This window comes from Poeciliopsis prolifica, unplaced genomic scaffold (assembly GCF_027474105.1).
Source record: "Poeciliopsis prolifica strain line A6 unplaced genomic scaffold, Auburn_PproV2 SCAFFOLD035, whole genome shotgun sequence".
Lineage (NCBI taxonomy): Eukaryota > Metazoa > Chordata > Actinopteri > Cyprinodontiformes > Poeciliidae > Poeciliopsis > Poeciliopsis prolifica.
In genome coordinates, this window is record NW_026562410.1 from 3,063,663 (window position 1) to 3,083,875 (window position 20,213).

The 20,213-nt window shown below is 43.8% G+C and overlaps 1 protein-coding gene across 2 annotated transcripts in view; it reads right to left on the reverse strand.

Moving 5' to 3' along the window:
• Positions 1 to 20,213, reverse strand: part of col5a1 (procollagen, type V, alpha 1) — an 89,367-nt gene that overhangs the window by 7,138 nt on the left and 62,016 nt on the right. For both annotated transcript variants that reach the window (XM_055052720.1, XM_055052719.1), the window contains exons 30-63: positions 18,300 to 18,407; positions 16,385 to 16,438; positions 15,711 to 15,764; positions 14,952 to 14,996; positions 14,676 to 14,729; positions 14,527 to 14,571; positions 14,353 to 14,406; positions 14,212 to 14,265; positions 14,068 to 14,121; positions 13,215 to 13,322; positions 13,036 to 13,125; positions 12,444 to 12,497; positions 12,098 to 12,205; positions 11,889 to 11,996; positions 9,846 to 9,899; positions 9,668 to 9,721; positions 9,476 to 9,583; positions 9,340 to 9,393; positions 9,139 to 9,246; positions 7,442 to 7,495; positions 7,193 to 7,300; positions 7,018 to 7,071; positions 6,867 to 6,920; positions 6,726 to 6,779; positions 6,542 to 6,595; positions 6,337 to 6,444; positions 6,132 to 6,185; positions 5,986 to 6,039; positions 5,678 to 5,785; positions 5,411 to 5,464; positions 5,287 to 5,322; positions 5,148 to 5,201; positions 4,784 to 5,051; positions 2,131 to 2,243 (exon numbers count right to left, since the gene is read on the reverse strand). In XM_055052720.1, coding sequence (XP_054908695.1) covers positions 2,131 to 2,243; positions 4,784 to 5,051; positions 5,148 to 5,201; positions 5,287 to 5,322; positions 5,411 to 5,464; positions 5,678 to 5,785; positions 5,986 to 6,039; positions 6,132 to 6,185; positions 6,337 to 6,444; positions 6,542 to 6,595; positions 6,726 to 6,779; positions 6,867 to 6,920; positions 7,018 to 7,071; positions 7,193 to 7,300; positions 7,442 to 7,495; positions 9,139 to 9,246; positions 9,340 to 9,393; positions 9,476 to 9,583; positions 9,668 to 9,721; positions 9,846 to 9,899; positions 11,889 to 11,996; positions 12,098 to 12,205; positions 12,444 to 12,497; positions 13,036 to 13,125; positions 13,215 to 13,322; positions 14,068 to 14,121; positions 14,212 to 14,265; positions 14,353 to 14,406; positions 14,527 to 14,571; positions 14,676 to 14,729; positions 14,952 to 14,996; positions 15,711 to 15,764; positions 16,385 to 16,438; positions 18,300 to 18,407 — 2,595 coding nt within the window. The remainder of the gene's footprint in view (positions 1 to 2,130; positions 2,244 to 4,783; positions 5,052 to 5,147; positions 5,202 to 5,286; positions 5,323 to 5,410; positions 5,465 to 5,677; positions 5,786 to 5,985; positions 6,040 to 6,131; positions 6,186 to 6,336; positions 6,445 to 6,541; positions 6,596 to 6,725; positions 6,780 to 6,866; positions 6,921 to 7,017; positions 7,072 to 7,192; positions 7,301 to 7,441; positions 7,496 to 9,138; positions 9,247 to 9,339; positions 9,394 to 9,475; positions 9,584 to 9,667; positions 9,722 to 9,845; positions 9,900 to 11,888; positions 11,997 to 12,097; positions 12,206 to 12,443; positions 12,498 to 13,035; positions 13,126 to 13,214; positions 13,323 to 14,067; positions 14,122 to 14,211; positions 14,266 to 14,352; positions 14,407 to 14,526; positions 14,572 to 14,675; positions 14,730 to 14,951; positions 14,997 to 15,710; positions 15,765 to 16,384; positions 16,439 to 18,299; positions 18,408 to 20,213) is intronic.

Consider the following 20,213-nt stretch of genomic DNA (forward strand, 5'->3'; position numbering starts at 1 on the left):
TCCTACACATCTGAAACGCAGCTCAGTGAGATCAAGTAGCCTTGCTGGACTACGGCATGAGAGTTTCTGCCCAGCGCTCCGTGCAAGCTGCAGCTGGCGGCTAATTACTGCTGAAATATTCATAAGTACACAGTGATATTAAATGATTGCCTGCCTGCATGGAGCTTTTCTTTTTGTTTTGTTTTTTTCTTTTTACATTAATGTTTATGTTTCTGCTAGGCAGTCTGTGCGGTTCTCTGATACTATTGTCAAAGTGTTACTTGAATGTTTTCTAAAAAGATCAAGTCATTTAAGTCGGCTGCTGCTTTCACAGCTGCAAGAGCTGTGGATCACAGCCTTACAGCAAACTATTCCTTTTTTTGCAAAAGGCTCAAGCTCAAATACAAAATGAACAGGAAGCCACGGGTTCCCGGCTGGATTTTGGTCAGGGCTTTGACTGGGCCATTCTAACACAAGAATATATTTAGGTCTGAACCATTCTATTGTTACTAAGGCTGTAATTTTAGGGGCCCTCTCAACATTGTCAGTGATGTTAGTTGTAATAGTTTCTCCACTGTTTGGTCAATGAGTGTCAACAAATTTGAAAACATAATTATGCAGTTGCTGTGACACAAATCACACTCCATCATGTGGCTGGAGCACTGAAGAGGTGTGTTACAAATGGTGTGTTGTTCCATAGCAATATTTATAGTCATACACTAAAAAAATGTTATCAAGTAGTTCTTATCGACACTTGGTTATCATCGTAATACAACAAAATAGTATGCTAAAGCTTAACGTCCATATCTCCCACCTTTACTTTACAGTTAAGGCAGATCTCCTTTAGCAGCCACAACTTTGTTCCTACCTTGTGTGCTCCTTGGTTTATCCACTAAAATCCCCAAAGAAACCTTGGCAGAACAACTGGGTTCATACTGAGGGGGAAACACTTAGACTTTTCTGGTGAAAAAATTTCTCAACTATGTGGAACAAAATGCCGCTGAAATACGCTGACGCTTGCGGTCGGAACAAGACAAAACGTGGAAAGGTTTGACGGACGCACGGATCCTTTTAGCCAGACGCTGATCTCTCCTGCTCCGGTTTACAGATGAGCACCAACATCGTTCTGCCATCAAAATCTCGTAACGGCCTCAGCCGTGACAGTGATGAATTCCTCTATAATTAGCGAGCAAGGTTTGATAGGAAACCGTCAGCGGTCGCCTAACGTGTCGATGACGAATCGCCTGTCGCTAGAAGACGACGTGCATTGAACCCCTGCTGCCTTGAAGGGCAACCTTCGCTCGTTTTCGACTTCCTCCCTCTCAGCATCTCTAGTGTGGTGTTTTTTTTCTTGTGCTCCATGTGGACGGTGTGGGTTAGCGCTCTGATGATAATATGTGGGAGAGTTTTTTGACATTAATGCATCAAGACTGATAGCGGGGGCTATTCTCTCTGCCTCAGACACAAACGAGAGCGCGGCCCCATCGCCGGGTGAGGCTATAAAAAGTCCGCTTCATTATTCCGGGTTTAAGCAAACCCCCTTACCCCTCCTTCCCCAACGCCCCTCTGAGGCTTGATGAGTGGGATCATTAAAATGGCTGCAGCACTTGTGCTATTGCACAACCCTCGAGTTGTCGGAGACAGTGTTCCTCCACTCGGCCGCACTCCTCTCTCTTCCGCTCGCTCATGCATAATGAACCAGAAAGTCTTCTCGCTGTGTTTGTCACCTGCCACTGCTTTCATATGCCACCGAGTTCTTTCTGCTCCCTGTCAAAGCAGCACTCAGATAAAGAAAACAGAACAAAAGAAAAAGCCTCTGGGCGAGTTGGAGAGAATGTTGTCTGCTGTTTGTAAAATATAACTGATGAGTCATCTCCCACACCTCCTTGTCCCGCCGCAGCAGGGGACCCAACGAAGGCTCATTTCGTGACTACACAAGTCGCTATTCTCGAGGTGTTCACGTTACGAATACAGCAATCAGTCCCACGTGTGAGAGAGGAGGGAATAAAAAACACACTACATCTTCCTTATCTGTAGAGTTCTGCAAACATTTCCTCCTCTGTCGATTCTACCGTGGAGGTTTTCTCCAAAAGCTCTGCACATGATTTCTTTTGTGTAGATGTGCATTGCGCGCACAGCGGCCGGACGTACCCCTTCAGACTTCTTATCCGGGAAGATACAACTCTCTCCACCTGCTGTGAAGTTGCAGTAGACCTTGAAGGAGTCCCGCGAGCAGCCCTGGTTTGGATCAATCCAGTATTCACCTGCAGACCGGAGGCAAAGCGGAAGACGTTTAGAGGAGAAAATAGGACATTTGGTGAATGGTGTAAAGCAGTCAATGCCTGTCCTTGTCTCCTTCAGATTAATTTGACATTTTAGAATTACATATAGAGCTCTGGAAAAAACGTAAGAGACCACTTAATATGATCAGAGTTTACTTTTTATAGGCATATGATTGAGTATAACAATGCTAATAACTGAGGAAGAGTTCAGATATCAATATTTGGTGGAATAACTAGGAGGTTTTGAATGGGTGCAGTGGGCTCTTCATCTTTTCCAGAGCTGTAAATCTGACCCAATTAATCCTTATTTAGAGGGGAAAGTGTAAAAACTGTTTTTATAATCTGTTTGGTTGAAATAAAGCAAAAGGGTAAAGGAACAGTCCATTCATATTCTTGTAATAAAGTCAGTGTTTGACTTTATTACAAGAAAGGACTCAGTCTGAGTCCTTTCACTCAGACTGAAAGGATTTCCAGAACCCTCCTTTGTTATTGACATTCGTAGTAAAGATGTGTACATATGGCTATAAACAATGTCAGGAATTATTAATATTCACCTTCATGAGCAAAATTAGGCAATATTTTGAAGAGTGAAAACCTGGTCTCTGTACTTCTATTTATAAACCAGGGCAGCAGGAAGTAATGGACTGTAAGTCAAAAGTTTATGACACTTGGCTAATGTGAACTTATAATTTTATCACACAATTTTACGGCATTTATTCAGCAAATGATAAAAGCAACACTAAGAAAAGTATTTAAAAAAAAATAATCCAATGCTAGTGTGGTAGCCGATGTGCATAAAGTGGGTAACAGTCACACATGCTGCTCCAAATATAAAATCTTCCATCATCAAAAAAGGCTGCCTGGCACTTCAGTAACAGAGTGGTGCTATTGTGCTGCTAAAGAGTTCACTGTAATTGTACTTAAGGCTACAAAATGCCAGGAAACCATCGAGTTGTTGCACTATTACTGAATATTGCGCTTTTCCTTCATCACAATGTCACAACCACTACAAATACACATCTGTTGTGATGGCAGGAAAAGTCCATCCAACAGGCTAAAACATATTATGGCAAATATAGGATCCTACCAAATATTGCATTCAAAGAGTCTCTTCAATTTCTCACTTCAGATGCTGGAATTTAGTGACGCTCCAAAAACTGTGGAAAAATTATATGAATGACAAAAGTATGCATATTTTTTTTCCCTGTGATTACGACGAACACAATGATTTCTCATGCCTATGAGACACTTGAATAATAAAACGCCAGCATTGATTAGAAAGTCACTATATGTATTTTATAAACGATGCATCTGATTGCACCATTTTTTTTATCATTAATTTTTAGGTGTATTTTCCCCACAGACTAAATCAACAAACAATAATGGTAAGATTTTTCCATTAAAAAAATCAACATAATACTATATATGAGCAAAAAAGAAGTGTTTTCCGTTGTTTGTGAACATATAGACCAGGGGATCCGATGATTACTGTGTTTGTGTTTTACCTTCCTGTCAACAGAGGAGATTAAGGGACTTAAAAATAGTGCATACATATTTTTCCTTAACAGCCGAGGCTGCAACTGTCTTGTCTGGAGATTAATTAAGCAAATAAATAAAGGAGCACCTTAGCTAGCACCGTCCACCGGGTCTTCAGAAAAAGATGTCCTGCATGTTTTAGATGTCTCCCTGCTACACCTGATTTAAGTGGCAGAATTTTCCTTCTCAGTTTATCGTCAGGTTGTGCAGTAGCCTGGCAGCAACTCATTCATTTAAAATCTGTTGTGCTGAACCAGGCTTGCTCCCTCAAGGACGGTCTTTGGACACGATTCACTTGTGCTAACCAGACGCGGCTCTGAACAAGTGGGATCAGTGGATAAATCTCCGTAATATGCCATCTAGAACATATGCTCCTCGAGGTCAAAATTGAAAAGGACGTAAAAAATACAACTACACATGTAACTTTAAAAATGTAAAGCTGTTGTTCTTTTTCTAAGACATCCAGTGGTTTGAATTTTACAGATTTGGAAGAAACATAGCAATAACTAAATTTAGTTTGGTTGCATAATAGCTTTTATCCAAATCACATTTCACTTTCTTAAGTGAAATGTGTGAAAAATATCGAGGTAATGCATGTACATTAAGAATATAATCAGATGTAAATATTGAGCTGGGTAAACATTAAAGGCAATATGTAATTCAGTGGAAGGTCTCTGGCTGTTACGTTTTCTCCAAAATCAACTCAAGAGTAAAAACTCTGATATTGTGAGCTTCAGCGTTTGTGTTTTTTTTCTTCTTCTCCAAGTTTCTTTGATATTTTTTTTTTCTCAAAAGAAAATCACTGCGGCATTTGGAGCGTTTAGAAACACGAGACATCGGTATCCGTAACGGGACTCAACGTCCCGTTCATCTGCGTTCTGTTGTCTTAAACATTTCTCTTTTGCTGCTGCATTAACAATTCAAGAAGCGAGAGACAGAGAGCGGAGCAGAAGGGCCCTGCGTCTGAAACGGAACATCACACGAACCATCGGGGAAATCAGGGTGGCACAGCTGCAGGTCCTTGCAGGTGCGAGCCGGGTTGCTCTGCGTGCCCAGCGGATGCTTCATCTGCTCGATCTCCAGCTTCAGCGAGTTGAGCGACCCGAAGATCTCCTCCATGCCGTCGTCGTAGTCCTTGTAATTGGCGTCCATGGCGGCGTCGTCCACCATCTGGCTGGCGTCGATGTTCCTACGTGTTCTGCCTTTGACGGGAGACACGATGGGGAGCGGGTGGATGACGTCACCGGGAGGGCCCTGTTGGGGACAGATGGACAGAGACAAAAAAAAAAAATGTGGAAGAAGGGATTGGTAAACACTGGGACAGAATAACTATCCTGTTGGATTACTCACAGGGGGGCCAGGAGGACCAGGGGTTCCAGACTCTCCTTTTGGACCTGTTTGACCCTGAAAGAAAGAAAAACAAACTGATTACTCTTTACACACACTTGTTGTCACCTCTACAACCTTCAGGTTTCTGTAAATCACTTACAGACGACCCTTTGGCTCCTTTGGGACCTGGAGGACCCTACAGACACCAATGACATCAAGCAATCAATACCGGCCAAGAAAGGACACTGGCTGCTATCAGGCTGATGTGAAGAATATGGACTTACAGGTAAGCCGGGAGGTCCAACTGGACCGAGGGGACCTGTAGGACCAGCGATACCCTAACGGAGAGAAGACGACATGTAAATCCCCAGGATTTACAGATTCTCTGAGTTATACAGAACCGACAAGTTCAAGAGATAACCAAAGGTCTCTGCCTGCTACTTTAGCTGAACTAAAATCTTTCCGGAAGTATGGGTAAGACTGTCAGGGCGGTTCACAGAGGTTGGCGATTCCTAAAGTAGCATTGCTCCCCTCTGGGCCGTGTTGCTTACGTTGTCTCCTTTGGGACCGGATGATCCTGGGGGGCCGGGAAGACCTCTGTCACCCTTTTCGCCCTGTTCACCTGGGGGTCCAATCAGACCGATGAGACCCGGATGGCCCTGTGGACGAAGAACAGTCAGTAACACATCAGTTTGAGCATAAATACATCTAACTGACAGAACCTCTAAGCATAAGGTTGCCACATTGACAACCAGAGGCAAAGAAATCTCATAAGTTATTGAGTCTGATCATTAGTTTTAATGTTACGCCAGTGCTCTGAATTATTCAGGTTGCTTTAATGGGTAGTGGAGGCATTTACTTTCTCTCCTTTAACGCCAGTGTCTCCTTTCAAACCAGGCAAACCAGGAGGGCCCTGTGAAAAGAACAAGGCATTCGGATCAGACCAACACTGCACGTTTGTAAACATCGAGTAAAGCCGGGTCCGGTATCGGTGCATTTACTCACCATAGGTCCAGGAGGTCCATCTGGGCCTGGAGAGCCAGGCAGTCCTTGCTCGCCCTTCAAACAAACATCAGTTATTCAGGCTTTTCAAAGCCGACCACCAAACAGTGTGAATCTTTTACATTTTGCTGTTTGCCAAAACTTTCTTTGTTTAATTTTTTTTTTAACAAAACAAATACCAAAAAAGAAGAAGTGAGGTTGTACTTACAACGGCGCCAGGGATGCCCCTAAGTCCTTCTGAACCAGGCTTTCCAGGTGATCCTTGAGGGCCCACGGGGCCTGTTTTTCCTTGGGGACCTTCAATGCCTGGCTCTCCCTTTTAAGGAAATAGTTTGCATTTTTATTCGTATGGAATATATTCACAAAGTGGGAGACATGAAATATAGACAACTTTTACGTATTCCATGATTTACCTTGGCCCCTTTCTCTCCTTGTCTTCCCTCAGGCCCCGGTGCTCCAGGAGGCCCCTGTTTCAATAAATTATTGACAGAGATTATTGAAGTGTAATGCAAACACAAACATAAGAGTCGAGAAACTGGTACCATTTTAAATTTTTTTCTCAAAAGAAGGATGGAAAGACCTCTAGGTCGTACTTACTCTCTTTCCGGGTGGTCCAGAGGGACCAGACTCTCCAGTGGGTCCAGGTGAGCCCTGGTTTGAAATGAAAATGCAGCCATTAACACTTTTCAGCTACGACAGAGCAGTAATAACCCCCTTACAAGTAACCAAAGCACTCACAGGTTGCCCGGCCTCTCCGTCGTCTCCCTTATCACCAGCTGGGCCATCTAAACCCTGAATCACATACAAACAGAACCTCAGTCAAAAATATGTTTTATTTAAGCGATGTAAGCACCAGAGCTCAGAGGCAATCAGTCATGTGTATATTTACAGCTGGACCGGGCTCTCCGGGGGGTCCAGGGTCTCCAGGGAAGCCACTCGGACCCTAAGAATTAGATAGGAAATAAAACCCACTCGTCTTTTTGGACACAGTAAAGATCACTTGGGCGACCATTGTTGCAGTGTCAAAAGTGTTTTCGTGTAGCTTAAGGCAGATTAGAACTCACAGGGCTGCCTTTAGGGCCGTCATCTCCAGGTGGACCTTTAGGGCCAGGAGGTCCCGCAGCACCAGCTGGACCAGCCTCTCCCTTCTCTCCACGCTCTCCTCTTGGACCCTAGGGTAAAAAGACAAATATATATTTATATATATATATAAGACGCAGATGTAGAAAAACAAAGGGTTCCAATTTCAAAGAGAACACCTTAGATCATTTGGCTCAAATAATGTCGAAGAAAGAAGAGACGGATTTACTCACCGGCGGACCAACTTCTCCCTGAAGTCCCGGCTCTCCCGTCTCACCGGCATCTCCCTGAGAGAGGAGGACGGACAAACACATACATTATCAGCCGAGGATCCACTGCGGATCAACGAATGCCATCATTTGCAGCAGCCCTGACTGTCCCTGTGCCCTTGTCACCTGAATGAGAACAGAAAGACGTGACACGGGAGATCTCAATCCATCAAGTGTGAGGAGATGGTTGGAGGATAGAGCCTGCTGACCTCACTGTTCTCCCCAAAGCCTGTCCATATATCTTGTCCTCCCCCCATATCAGCCTCCCAACCCCTATCCCCGCTGAAAAGTTGCCCCGTCGACTCACCTACGCGCGTGACAGTGTCATTATTCACTGTCGCGTAGAGCTACTGCCCTCCCAGCTGGGGCTTAAGGGATAAAGTCTGCTGCACTTGTTTTTGTGGAGAAAATATTATCCCATGTCATGTTCAGAAGACAAGGAGCAAATCGGGCCGCGTGGTTCTGCAGCGCCAGAGCTGCGCGGTAATGTGTTGCCATCAGCACATCCGGATTCCCTCAGGCGTGGACCACTCAGTGTTTTGTTTTGTTTGTTTTTGGGTGGGAGGAGTCGGCAAGGATTTTGTGAAATAAGCGTGGAGCTGTCTTTCAAAACCTCTCATGCTCTTGTCAAGAAATTCAAACTAAGCATGATTTGAACCTTAAAGTTTTAGCAACACATGCTGTTTTTTTTTTTTTTTTTTTAATAAATGCAACCCCGCTTGCGTCCACTAGTGCTGTTTTTGGCTAAATCTGCTGACAAGAGAGGGGGAAAAAAAAAGAAAATCTAGACAGCTGCTCATCACAGATACACCAGGGATTGTGTTTATAAGAGAGAGAGAAAAAAAATAGGCCTGACTTATTGTTGCCTGCCAACTTTGTACAGCGGCCAATAAAATGCCATTTCAGCTGAAGGGCGATTAGCCAAGAAGAGCAGTGTGTGGGTTCGTGCTGTAGGAGGAGAAGCTATTCAGACGGGGATTATGAAGCAGCAAAAGGTGATTCTATTGACTGAGGGAGATAAAACAAATCACATCATCACTACGGACACAGAACGATGAGCTCAGCAGCCGCGCAGCTGCCAAAATGGGCCTCTTTGTAATGAAAGAGCAGCTACGAGTAAGAAGCCTGTCCGAGAGTGGCTTTTCCTGAAGCTTTCGCCTGCACACGTACAATTCTCCTCCACTGGATTTGGTAGCGAAAATTGGCAGATGCGGTTTTAAAATGAATGCAAATGTTTCAACGTTGATGCTTTCAGATTGCTCCCATTTAATTTTTTTCTGCTGGCAAATCAAAACATTAGAAATAATTCCACCAGTCATAGTCACACCCAGATCCTTTCGATCCATCTCAAACTCTGCACTGCAGCCTGATTTGGAAACATAACGTCTTGAAGTTATCTCTCCTTCCACAGGGTTCAAAAAGCTAAATAGTTCTAGAAGCAGCCATGGCTTTCTTCAGTCTGGTGTTATTGTGGTTTCTTTTACAGACTTCAACAATCTCGCTAACCATGTAGCGAGGCCGTGTAACACATTGCCTAGCTTGCCCATTTTAGCATTAAAAATGACAATTACAGTGAATATGTGGATTTCTTCTTATTTCAGTTAATTTATCCGGAAAATGTTTTGAGATATCAGTGGATAAAACCAGGTGAGAAGTTTTACCTTTTCTCCAACAGCACCAGGATTTCCGACACCACCAGGGGGTCCCTGAGGACCGTCGGCTCCAGGGGCACCTGAAGGACCCCTGGGACCGGGAGGACCGGGCGGACCCTGTAATAGATGATAAAAGTCATTTTGATTTGTGAATGAGTTTTGGGCTGGATGCTTCTTTCCAAGCAATAACAGTTTCAGAGCCCATCTCACCATTTGACCGACGTCTCCCGTTTCACCTTTCTCACCAGGTGGACCAGGCAAGCCCTGGAGAATGAGAAGACGGTTGAATTTTGTCTGTTCTTGATTTGATTGTTCAAAACACTTGAGATGATATTGCGGTGCACACCTGCAGCCCAACTGGGCCTGGAGGCCCTGGGAAACCTCTCGACCCTTCATCTCCCTTCTGGCCAAACATGCCCTGCTGACCTCTGGGACCTGGCTCTCCATCTGCACCCTGCAAAAAATAAGAGGTTATAAAGTGAGCCATGTTGTAGAGTTGCTAAACCAAAAAGTAAGGTTACACAAAGCAGACACTTACAGCAGGACCTGGAGCTCCGACAGGGCCTTGAGGGCCCGTAGGACCAGGAGGACCCTGGAGAGGAGCACAACAATAGAAGTCTTGTGTTATTTTTTTAAATATGAGGTGCGTGTGTTTAAGTACACATCAAAATGTGAAGACGTAAAATGGTTGATTAAAAAAACAAAAAAAAACTTACATGTTCTCCTTTGTCACCTTTACTTCCTTTCTGTCCTGGTTCTCCGAGCTCTCCCTAAGAAACAGAACCATCAACGTGAAACACAATCCTCAGCAATGGGTACGTCATGCACATTATGATTATGCATCACCTGATCTGACTTTTCCCATAACTGAAAATCACATATGAGAAACTGACAAAAGCAACAGGCATTTTATCCAACACTCTTTTCTAACAATTTACACCTAAAAGAGGGGCCAGAAGGGGCTTATTATGAGTCACTCGCAAACTATCAAGCGAAGGAAAACAAGATAATTGCTGCCATTAGAAAGCACACTGAAATATACAAAATAAAGCCGTTTGTACCTTTGCACCCTTTCAAAACCTTTTTCTAAGCTGTGGGTGTTTGGACGTGTATTCTCAATAGCTATCAGTGGTGAAGGCAATTACTTTTATGGGTTTTGTCTCACGATAAAGCACTTAAATCAGTCAAATCTCCACGGCATGAAAGTGTCTGAACGTGTGTAAAATGTCAGCTGGTAACATCCCGTAAATCATACACAGCGAATGCTCCCGGTGTTGTCTCTGTCCGTCCACTTTCTGCAGGGAACCGCTGTGGGGCCCAGTAAGAACCGAGGGGCTCACTTGCAGGATGAGAGATTATCCTTTGACTTTCTGCAGCTGCTGAGCTTCCCGCAAATGTTTCTGGAGAGGATAAGGAGCTGCTCTCACCTCTGAATGCTAAAGAGTCACCGTGACACGTTGTGTCACTGCTTCTGAATTCGGCGCCTGTCGCCGCTGAGTTTGTGCGCCGCAGCAACAAGGCTGGATAGACGATTATAGATCTGCCAGTCAATGCAAACTCTGTAAAACAAATTTCTCTCTGAGCGTTTGGGTCAGAGGGAGAGGGATGAAGAGAAATATGATTTATATCCCAGCTTTGGTGTCTGGCGTAAGGGGTTTGGGTAGGGTTACATATATTTCTGTTTACATTGTTGGCAATGTAAATGATGTGAATCTTCAGCTTTTGAATGAGCGTGTCTGAGTAATCTTTTCAACCATCTGGCTCAAGCTGTTCTTTGTTCATGCACCGCTCAGAAACAAGCCAGACTCAAACTAGTGTCAACATTCTGGACCGAAAAAGTGCAGATGAAAAATGTCTATAAAATGACACTTTCACGCACTTTCAAACTCTTTATCAGGACAAAGTCTTCAGGAGAGCCAGGAGAGCTATTTGGCCAACAAGAAAACCCCTTGCAGTGACAAGAAGAACAACTTTTGGAGGAGTCGACGTTTTCAAGGTCTAACTCACTGATCCAGTCTATGGAGTTGGTACAGTAATGCATTGAACCCCATTGAAAACCTCACAGCTATTCCACCGAATATGGATTTCTGAACTCTTCCTGAGTCAAAACATTACTATTGTTGTTTCGAAATGAATACGAGCTTGTTTTTTTTTGCATCATTTATCATTTTCTGCAAATAAATACAAAATCTTTGCTTGGAATTTTGGAGACGTGTTGTCAGTGGTTCATAGAATAAAAGGACAATGTTTACTTTATCCAAACATGTACTGGTACTTATAGATAGTAAAATTAAAGAACTGATTATTTTGCAATGGTCTCTTACTTTTTGCCAGAGTTTTAATAACTGACGCTTGGACAAAGGTGAGTGTGTCAAGAGGTTATCCATCAACAAACACACATCAAACACAAACGACTGAAAGGCATAAAGGCGGCGAACATTAAGTTTCTGGAATGGTCCGGACTTCTAAATTATTAAAACCAGACATCAGATTTAGTGGGTTAAGCTGTAAGTATCATTTTGGCTCTGTGTGGATTGAAACCTGTTCATTCAATTCAAAAAAAAAAAAAAAAAAAAAAAAGAAATACACACTTACACACACAGAACTGATAAAATACACAAGCAAAAGTCTAAAATATAACATCCATGTCAATGGTAGGACTATGTAAACATCTGACTAGATGATTGACAATAATTGCTTTTTATTGCATTTGTTTCCGTTTAGACAGAATGGAAATCGAGCTATATAAAGCAACTGACCTTGTCTCCGTCCTCTCCGGGTGGCCCTGGTGGCCCTCCAGGTCCTGGTAGACCCACAGGTCCCTGAATACCGTCTCTTCCGGCTGGGCCCTGAGGACCTTTTTCTCCCTAGAGTTGTTTCATAACGGCGCATCGCCACGCAGTCAGTCAGAAAGGCACAGCAATACATCTAGCACGCTATGGGTATATCTGTAGCACGAGCCCCTTACCGGTCCACCTTTCTCTCCGGCAGGGCCTGGTGGTCCCTGTGGGCCAGAACGTCCGGGTGGGCCTGTAGGACCGGCTGGGCCGGCCGGACCCCGCTCGCCAGGAGAACCCTTCGGCAAACGAAACACATCGATGTTAGTCGCCAAAACAATAAAGCGGAATCAAAACTAACACGCAAAACCCGTCCCACGTGTCATCAACCTTATGTACGCAGCATATTTGACATATATCATTAAATATTCTATAAATTGGAAATTTCAGGATAGCAACTTTAGCATGAAGGCTGTCCTCCAAGATGCATCTGAACTAATGAAAGGTTAGCATGCAGATGCAGTGAATTATACTCACAGCAGGTCCAGGTGGGCCTTGAGGACCCTCATTCCCTTTCAGACCATGAGCCCCCTGCAGAGCAAAATTAAACAAAAGCATGAGAAAATACACACAGACACACGTGCATCTGTTGAGGAAGCATCCTGCCTCATAAACTCCCTATCTTTAAACTGGCACAGCAGGAGGTAGAAAACCTCCTGCAGTCTCCAAAGCAGCCATTCAGCAGATGGAGAAAACAGCTCTCTACCAATACAGCAGCAAATCTGCTCCATCATCGCAGGGAGAGGTGGTGTGTGTGTACCGTATAATTCAGCATGTCACGACAATAGGGACTGAATTGATACTGCGAATGGTTTCTCGGTATCTACTTTGCAGTGAGAAAGTGTAATAAACTTTCTCGTAGAATGGGAGAGGGGAAATAGAACAACCTAAAGTTAAATAAACAGCATGTTCCCGTTTTGGAGGCCATTCAGAGCTGTCTGACTTTAACACGATGCTACAGCAGCTTAATAGCTTACAGCCTTGGTCTGTTATGAAATAAACACGGAACGAGAGATATTGATTTTGTTGGAAGGTACATTTGAATGCTGAGCAGAGAGGGATGACTTACCACAGGGCCTGGCAGACCTCTCTCTCCGGGGAAGCCTCTTTGTCCAGGAGGGCCGTCTTTACCAGTTGGGCCAGCAGGACCGGGGTCACCCTATGGTTGGTTTGAATAAATAACTTCCTAAATTCAATAGTGAACAGATGCGGGAAGCGCAGTTAGCGGTCCAGAGACCAAAGTTTCACCTTAGCTCCTTCTTTCCCTGCAGCTCCGGGCAGACCGTGCTCACCAGGCGGACCTGGGGGTCCTGGGTGACCTCGATCTCCCATTGGCCCAGTCTCACCTGTTGGACCCTGCAGGTAAAATGATAATAATAATAAAAACAAGAGCTTAAAAAACATCCAAGTGTAACATGTCAACTGAAATACTAGGCCTACAGCTATCAGGCATAACATTATGACCACTGACAGTTATATCCTCACAGTTGATGTGAGATTAATGGCTTGCCTAATTGTGAAAGAGAAGCAACCGAAGCTCTGATTGCTAAATAAGTTAGCAATGGTTCCAATAAAGCAATCACAGGATAAAGGACATTGCTGTTTGTAGTAATGGCGCTTCCTGGCTGCAGACCAGTGTAGGTGCAAAGTCATAATGTTGGGCTTAATGTGTGTACTTGGTGAGGAACGTTGACGGAAAAGATGCTTCCAGTTCTTAAATCCTTCAGGAGAAGTTGAGCATTTGCTGAGTAGGAGTGCAACTCCCCCTTAAAGCCTCGGTGTTCCTCCATTATCGTCAATGTTCTCGGCTGGCATTAGCAGAACTGCTTGGAGGGTAAGTCTGCTAAGCAGTCATGCATAATGGATGAAGAGCCCAAAGCTAATACAGAAAGAAAAACAGCACCCGAGGTATGGCTCTCGCAACAATAAATCAGCTGTTGCCGGACCGGCTGAAAGCGTTCCTGGCTGTTCCTGTCGCTTTGATGCGAGCGCATTTCAGAAAATACACTAACAAGAATGTAACTTCTAAACAAGTGACTGGTATGTTTTGGCACAGCACGCTGCTTTCTGGGAAAGAAAAAAAAAAACGCAGGGAGCATACCTGAGGTCCAACCACACCTGGAGGACCAGGAGGGCCTGTCTTGCCTTGGAATCCCTGGACGTGACAGAAGAAACCAAAACTTAGTCCGTCACCCAACAGTCTGGCGACTACAACCGAGCTCAGCGATCAAACGGCTTTACTTACAGTCTCTCCTCTCTGTCCGGGATGTCCAGGCAGTCCGTCTTTCCCTGGGGGTCCCTGGCAAATTCACACAAATCCACAAATTCAAAGTAAAAGTACTCCAAAACAACAAAAAGATGGCTTTCTAAAGATCATCTGACTCACAGGAGGGCCCTTTGGTCCTGGAAAACCTGTTGGTCCCTGAGGCCCTGGCAAACCCTGAAACAAAAAAAAGAAAAGAAAAAATACATAACCGCCAGTCAGAAATCATTGATCTCTCAAAGAACAACAGATTCTTTCAAACAACCCGACTTTTGATAAGATAATAATGCTACATACCCTCTCTCCAGGAGGTCCTGGTGGGCCGTCGTTTCCTGAGTTACCCTGAGGAAACAAAGCATAGGGGTGAGCTGTGGAAAAGAAAAAAAAACAAACGACACACACACACTCGCCAAAAAACCCTCATGAGAGTGAAATATTTCACAGACCTTTGGTCCAGCTTTCCCTGTTGGTCCCCTCGGCCCTCTCTCTCCTCTCGGCCCCTGACGGAAACAAAGACGTGATCAGAATCACAGAGTCGGCTCCGCCAGAGATACAGATGACCTGGAAACGCTGAGATTAATTAATGTTTCGACTTGGCTCCCCCTCAAGAATAGCCACGTCGAGCCCCCCCCACAGCCCCAGCCCACACCCCCCTTCTGCTTTTACCGAGGTGCCAAGTTTGCCATCTGTAGATAAGCTGAAGTGTGCTGAGTAAGACTAACCGTTGGTCCTCTCTGTCCGCGTGGGCCTGGCTTTCCTCCTGTGCCCTGTGGATGTTAAGAACACGCAGTGATCAAAGGAGTGGCAACTCACATCATTAAAGGGAGAGGGGCTGCATGCTCAACATAAATTAATCTAAAGGCCAGAAGAGGATCATATCTGCAGACAGAGATCAGCTTTTACGTCTCGCCAAGGCCTGGGCGCTTTTATGTCATCATTAATTCTTATAATCGCCAACGTTCGAGCAGTTAGCGCTACAGAAAATAACTTTTTTTTTTTTTTTTAACAATTTAACTGTCATATCGTGAGGCCCCAAATTAAAACTGGCTCGTTTAACTTTAATGAGAGGACAAGCGCATCTTTTGAGTGGTGTTAAGCCTTTAAGGGAGAGAAGTGCATCTTATTATTTTTCATTTTTTCTTCCTTTTCAGCTCAGTCCCATAAAGTTTCCCACTGTCCTGTAAAGATGAGAATGTGCCCCGCGACTGGCGCGGTGACAAACTGTTACTCTTCCAGGCGAGCTAATGGCCCGTCGCTAACACACATAGAGCGCGTGAAACATTGCTCAGAGCGCCATCGGGTGATAAACAATGTTTTTGCTGGTTTGAAATGAGTTGTGTAAGAGGTGCTTTCTTCCTCTGCTTGGTCAAATCTGTTTCGGAGCCACGCAGCCTCCGCTGGGGTTGATTGATCTCGGTCCGGGTCCGTGTCCCAACACTCTGTCGGGCTAATGTAAATAGGAAATGTTATGTGCGACGTACCCGGGAGCCCTTCTCTCCGTTGGCGCCCGGGAAGCCTTGGAAGCCCTGAGATCCCTGTGTGGAAGAAAAGAGAGCGATTAGTCACCTGAGAGAGAAAGGATAAACCCTTTTTCCTTATCTATTCCACTCCCTGGAATACTCCCAGTTAGTGGGAGAGGACGCTGCGGCGTTTTATTGTTATCGCACAAGCAGCAGAGGGCTGACAGGGATTGCTTATTCACATCTCCATCTCTCTTTGATCATGTCCAGTTTTGCTACGACGAGCTTAAAGCTTGAAGTAGCTGATGGTTAAAAAAAAAAAAAACAGCTTTGAATGCATTTATGACATGGAAATGGGAACACAGCATTATGACATTACAGACAGGCAAAGTGTCTTAGAGCTCCAGATAAGTCCAATTTTAGTCATACCTATGTTATATTTAGATTTTGAACAACTTTTATTCAACCAGAAAAGGGAATTCGACAAAGATTTCTCAAAAGATAGCAACATTAATTATGCCTTTCTTACTAAACCATGAAAACGTTTGTGTTGGTTTATCCTTTTTTTATTTGCTTTCAGGTGATCGCCTTTAACTCTTTCAATTTGAGGAAACATGCAAGTTATTACCTTAAACCTTAATTTGCCAGAAAGTATCAGAGTAATGCTTTTGGTTAGCAATATGTTCAGCACTTGCCTTCGGTCCTTGTCTTCCTGGGTAGCCTGGCAATCCGGGAACTCCCAGTTTACCCTGTTGACAAAAACACATTTCGATGAAATGCTTATGATTTGCCTAAAGTAGAGCTTTTGTTGAACTCAAAGTGGCAATTCGACGACGAAACGTAACATTTAACACAAACAAAGATAGTCAGTTGTCAGATTTCAACAGACTAAACACCCGATACGTATTGGTGGCGTATTGTTTGTGATGCTCTACATACATTTCTACCTTTTTAATGCAAATCTGTATTCTGGCAGACACATATTATTTTTGTGGATCAAACAAAGTGGCATGTTTTCTGGAAACTGTTTTTATTCTTCTTCTCAAAGACATTCACAATGAAAAAGGGGAATCTATTCCCTGTTTGCCAATGCGCGAGCTTTAGCCTAGCAGTTTAGCAAACAGCTTCTTGTGAAAAGCGGCTATAGCAAGAGTGAGATATAATATATAGTACATCTATTGCAGTCATACTTTGAACTGTCCACTGCAGGGACAGTATAATTTACAATACTTTTGCAAAGCCCATCAAAGGCTTAATGTTTTTTTTTCTTTTGCCGTATGTTGAAAAATGCTTAATTTTGTATGACTCAGATCAAGTAAAGCTAAACTGACACGTTACATTCTTTTTTTTAAAGAATCTAAAAAAAAAAAGCGATATAAACAAAGACTTTTGTAATTCGTTCCTATATTAGTTTTCTCATGTTACATGCAAAAATGTAAGAAAAACAACACGCTGACATCCACCAGGCGAATTGTGCATAAATCTGTTTTCTCCAGCTGAATGTTTTATTTTTGCAGGTTCTATAGGCAGCGTATCACCACGGTTACATTATGGTTTGACCATTTCTAGTGTCAGACGCTGTCGAATGAAAACGGTCTGATTGATGGGAGTCATAACAGTTGGCAACATTTATTTCCATCCAGAGTATATAAACAGCAGCAAACAGATTAAAAAAGAAGAAGAAAACATGCTGAACCCATTTTTCCTTTGTTGAGCTATATTGTTGAACTTCCCTGTGACTGCCACAGGTGAAAGGCAGTAAAAACTGGTAATGACCAAATGATCGCATCATTATATTATTCCATTACATCCCAATAAATATCTGGGCTTCTTTTGTCCTCCATAGAGGAATTGAGTGCAAAAACATCTTATCTCATAACAAAAACAAGACTGAGCAAACCTCCCGTTATTTTTAATGTGAATGAACACAAAAATCAAACATGCTCAAGCGCCACAGCTCAATAAATACCCGCGCCGTTCACAGGTGAAGCGTCGATTCTAATTATACACGGAAACGGCATCGGCGTTATTCAACGCAGACTAATGAGGAAACTGAAAAATTGACCACAACTCAATCATTTGGTCAAATCAGATTCTGAAAAAAAAGAAAAGGAAAACCAACAACATAAAAGAAGCAGCTTTAATACTATGTGAATCAGAGTCGAAGGCATAAAAATCAAATACATGTGTTAGACATTGAGATAATTAAGAATCTTCTTCCAGCGAGCATCAGAAGACAATAAATCAACTCCTCAGTTCTGTTACAAAAAATGATTAAGTCATCTGGGAGAATTGCCGCTGGCTGTGTGAAATATACACAGCAGCCTACACACAGTTTAACTGATGCAGAGTCTGAAGGCTTTAATGCTTTCTGCTGGTTGAAGAGCAGCAGCAGTGGGCAAACTGATCCCTGTTCAGATCAGATAATTGCAACAAAAAAAAATGGTTTCCTTTTAAAGCCTGGCTGTGCCTTAATCTTAGAGCAAACATGACTGAGGATGAGAAAATAAAGATTAACTCTTTTTTTTTTACTTTCTCTTAGGCAGGCAGTGAGGAATATGTACGCCTCATACTGAAGAAATATAAATTGGAGAAAAAAAAGGGTCTCACCTTCTCACCAGTGGGGCCGAGCGGACCAGGATCTCCAGGGAGCCCTGAGCGACCCTTTGGCCCTTCTGGGCCGTCCTCTCCTCTGGGTCCTGCTGGTCCAAGTTCTCCCTGGACAGCACAGGAACCACAAAGCGTGAACGTTTCTTTCAGTACATGGCGTAGAGCTAGCACAAACGCTCACCGAGACAAATTGCAAATAACTGAAATTGGTCTATCCATAACAAGACTACGTAAAGCACACATCAGTTCTGATCTTGATTGCAGTCATTTACTACTTTGTGTTGGTATTTCACATACAAATCTCGGTTCAATCACTAAAGTGTGTGCTGCTTGTAATGTGACAAGATATGGAAAAAGTTCACAGGGTGTGAATACTATTGCCAGGCTACTTCTGTCTATTAATGGAATAACATCAATGGACATTAATGATGTTATATTGCTCTGTTTTGCTCATTTTAATCATTTTACTCTGTAGTATATTTGTGTTTTCAGAAGAAAGGAATGAGGATGTGAGCCAAATAGAGACCATTTTGTCACAAGCACACAAAAGAAAATCCGGGCTATGATGAAATGAACACCCATTATACCTTTGAGCCAGTTGCTGTCCTCTGAGTAGTTCAGGCTGGCCCTTTTAACAGGACTGAACACTTGCTTAAAGGATCCAGTTAGATACTGTTCCCGTTGAAAAGTGGTTAGCAATCCTATTACTGCTTCTCGCTGTAAGCGTGCTCCCATCTTAAAAGGACGCACACACTAAATGACAGAGTACAAACTGGCACTGACAGCCCGGCGCTGCTTGCGGAGGCCCATTGGTGTGTGAAAGGTATCTAGTTAAAGGTCCGAGCAGAGTTGCAAAGTAAGCAAGCGCGCGCGCGCACACACACACGCACGCACGTCCCTCAAGTACACATGAAACGGCATCAGGCAAACTGTACTTGACTTGCGCTCACGGGCTCATCAAAGAAAACACTTTAAATTGAGCGCCCTCGCGCGCATGCAAGCACACACGCGCACGCGGCCCCCTTTCACACCCCTGCTTCAAACCGAGTCATTTGCAGCCTAGCCCATGCGGGCATCTCCAGAGCACAGGGGGCCCTCCTCAAATCTTTGCTTTCATCTGGCTCGGCGTCGTCTCCAGAGAAAAACATGGCGGAAGGCCCGTGTCTCTCGTGGGCTTGGAGTGGTATTTAAAGTGCCATTGATTTCTCCGTCCTTTTTCAGCTGGAGACAGCCTGGTTCAGGGATAGGGGGATTTAATGTTTCAAGTCCGGGGCTGCTGTGAGTTATGTTTCTCACCGTGGAAGTCATATTTTCCTGCAGCTTGACAGCGCAAATCCCTAATGCACTTCAGAGGAGCTGCTCCGGAGTGAGCGTGTCAAACTTCTTTTTTTTTCGGGCGGGCGGTGGGCTTAGGACTGACTTGGAAGAGGCAGAGAAGGGATTGAAAACTCCTACACTATTATAGCTGTCAACATGAACAACAGCTCATGTTTTCTCATTACGGTCTCTTCCGCAGCAGTCAGAAAGGTTTTAGGCAACGGGGGAGGGGCACTGCCTCAAAAGGGGTTAACTTGGACGATGCTCAACTTCAAACCATTTGAAAAGGTACATTTGCTTTGCGTGACAAATTAACAATGCCCTGCAAAAATATTCAAACCCCTCCGCTGCTGTGATATGTCTTAACCAGATGTGTGGCTCTTTAGAGTGGCATTTTGTGCCAGGTTAAAACTGCTCAAGCCCAATCAGGTTGGACAGAGAATGTTTTACAATGAAGGTTTTCGCGCAGATACTCAGTCGTCTGCGTTTTAATTTGTCCACGCTAATATATATGAATTTTGCTACATGTAACATGTTCATTTGCATCCAAGATATTTTAGTACTTACACCCATAAAACTTTTCCTTTAAGTCTGACG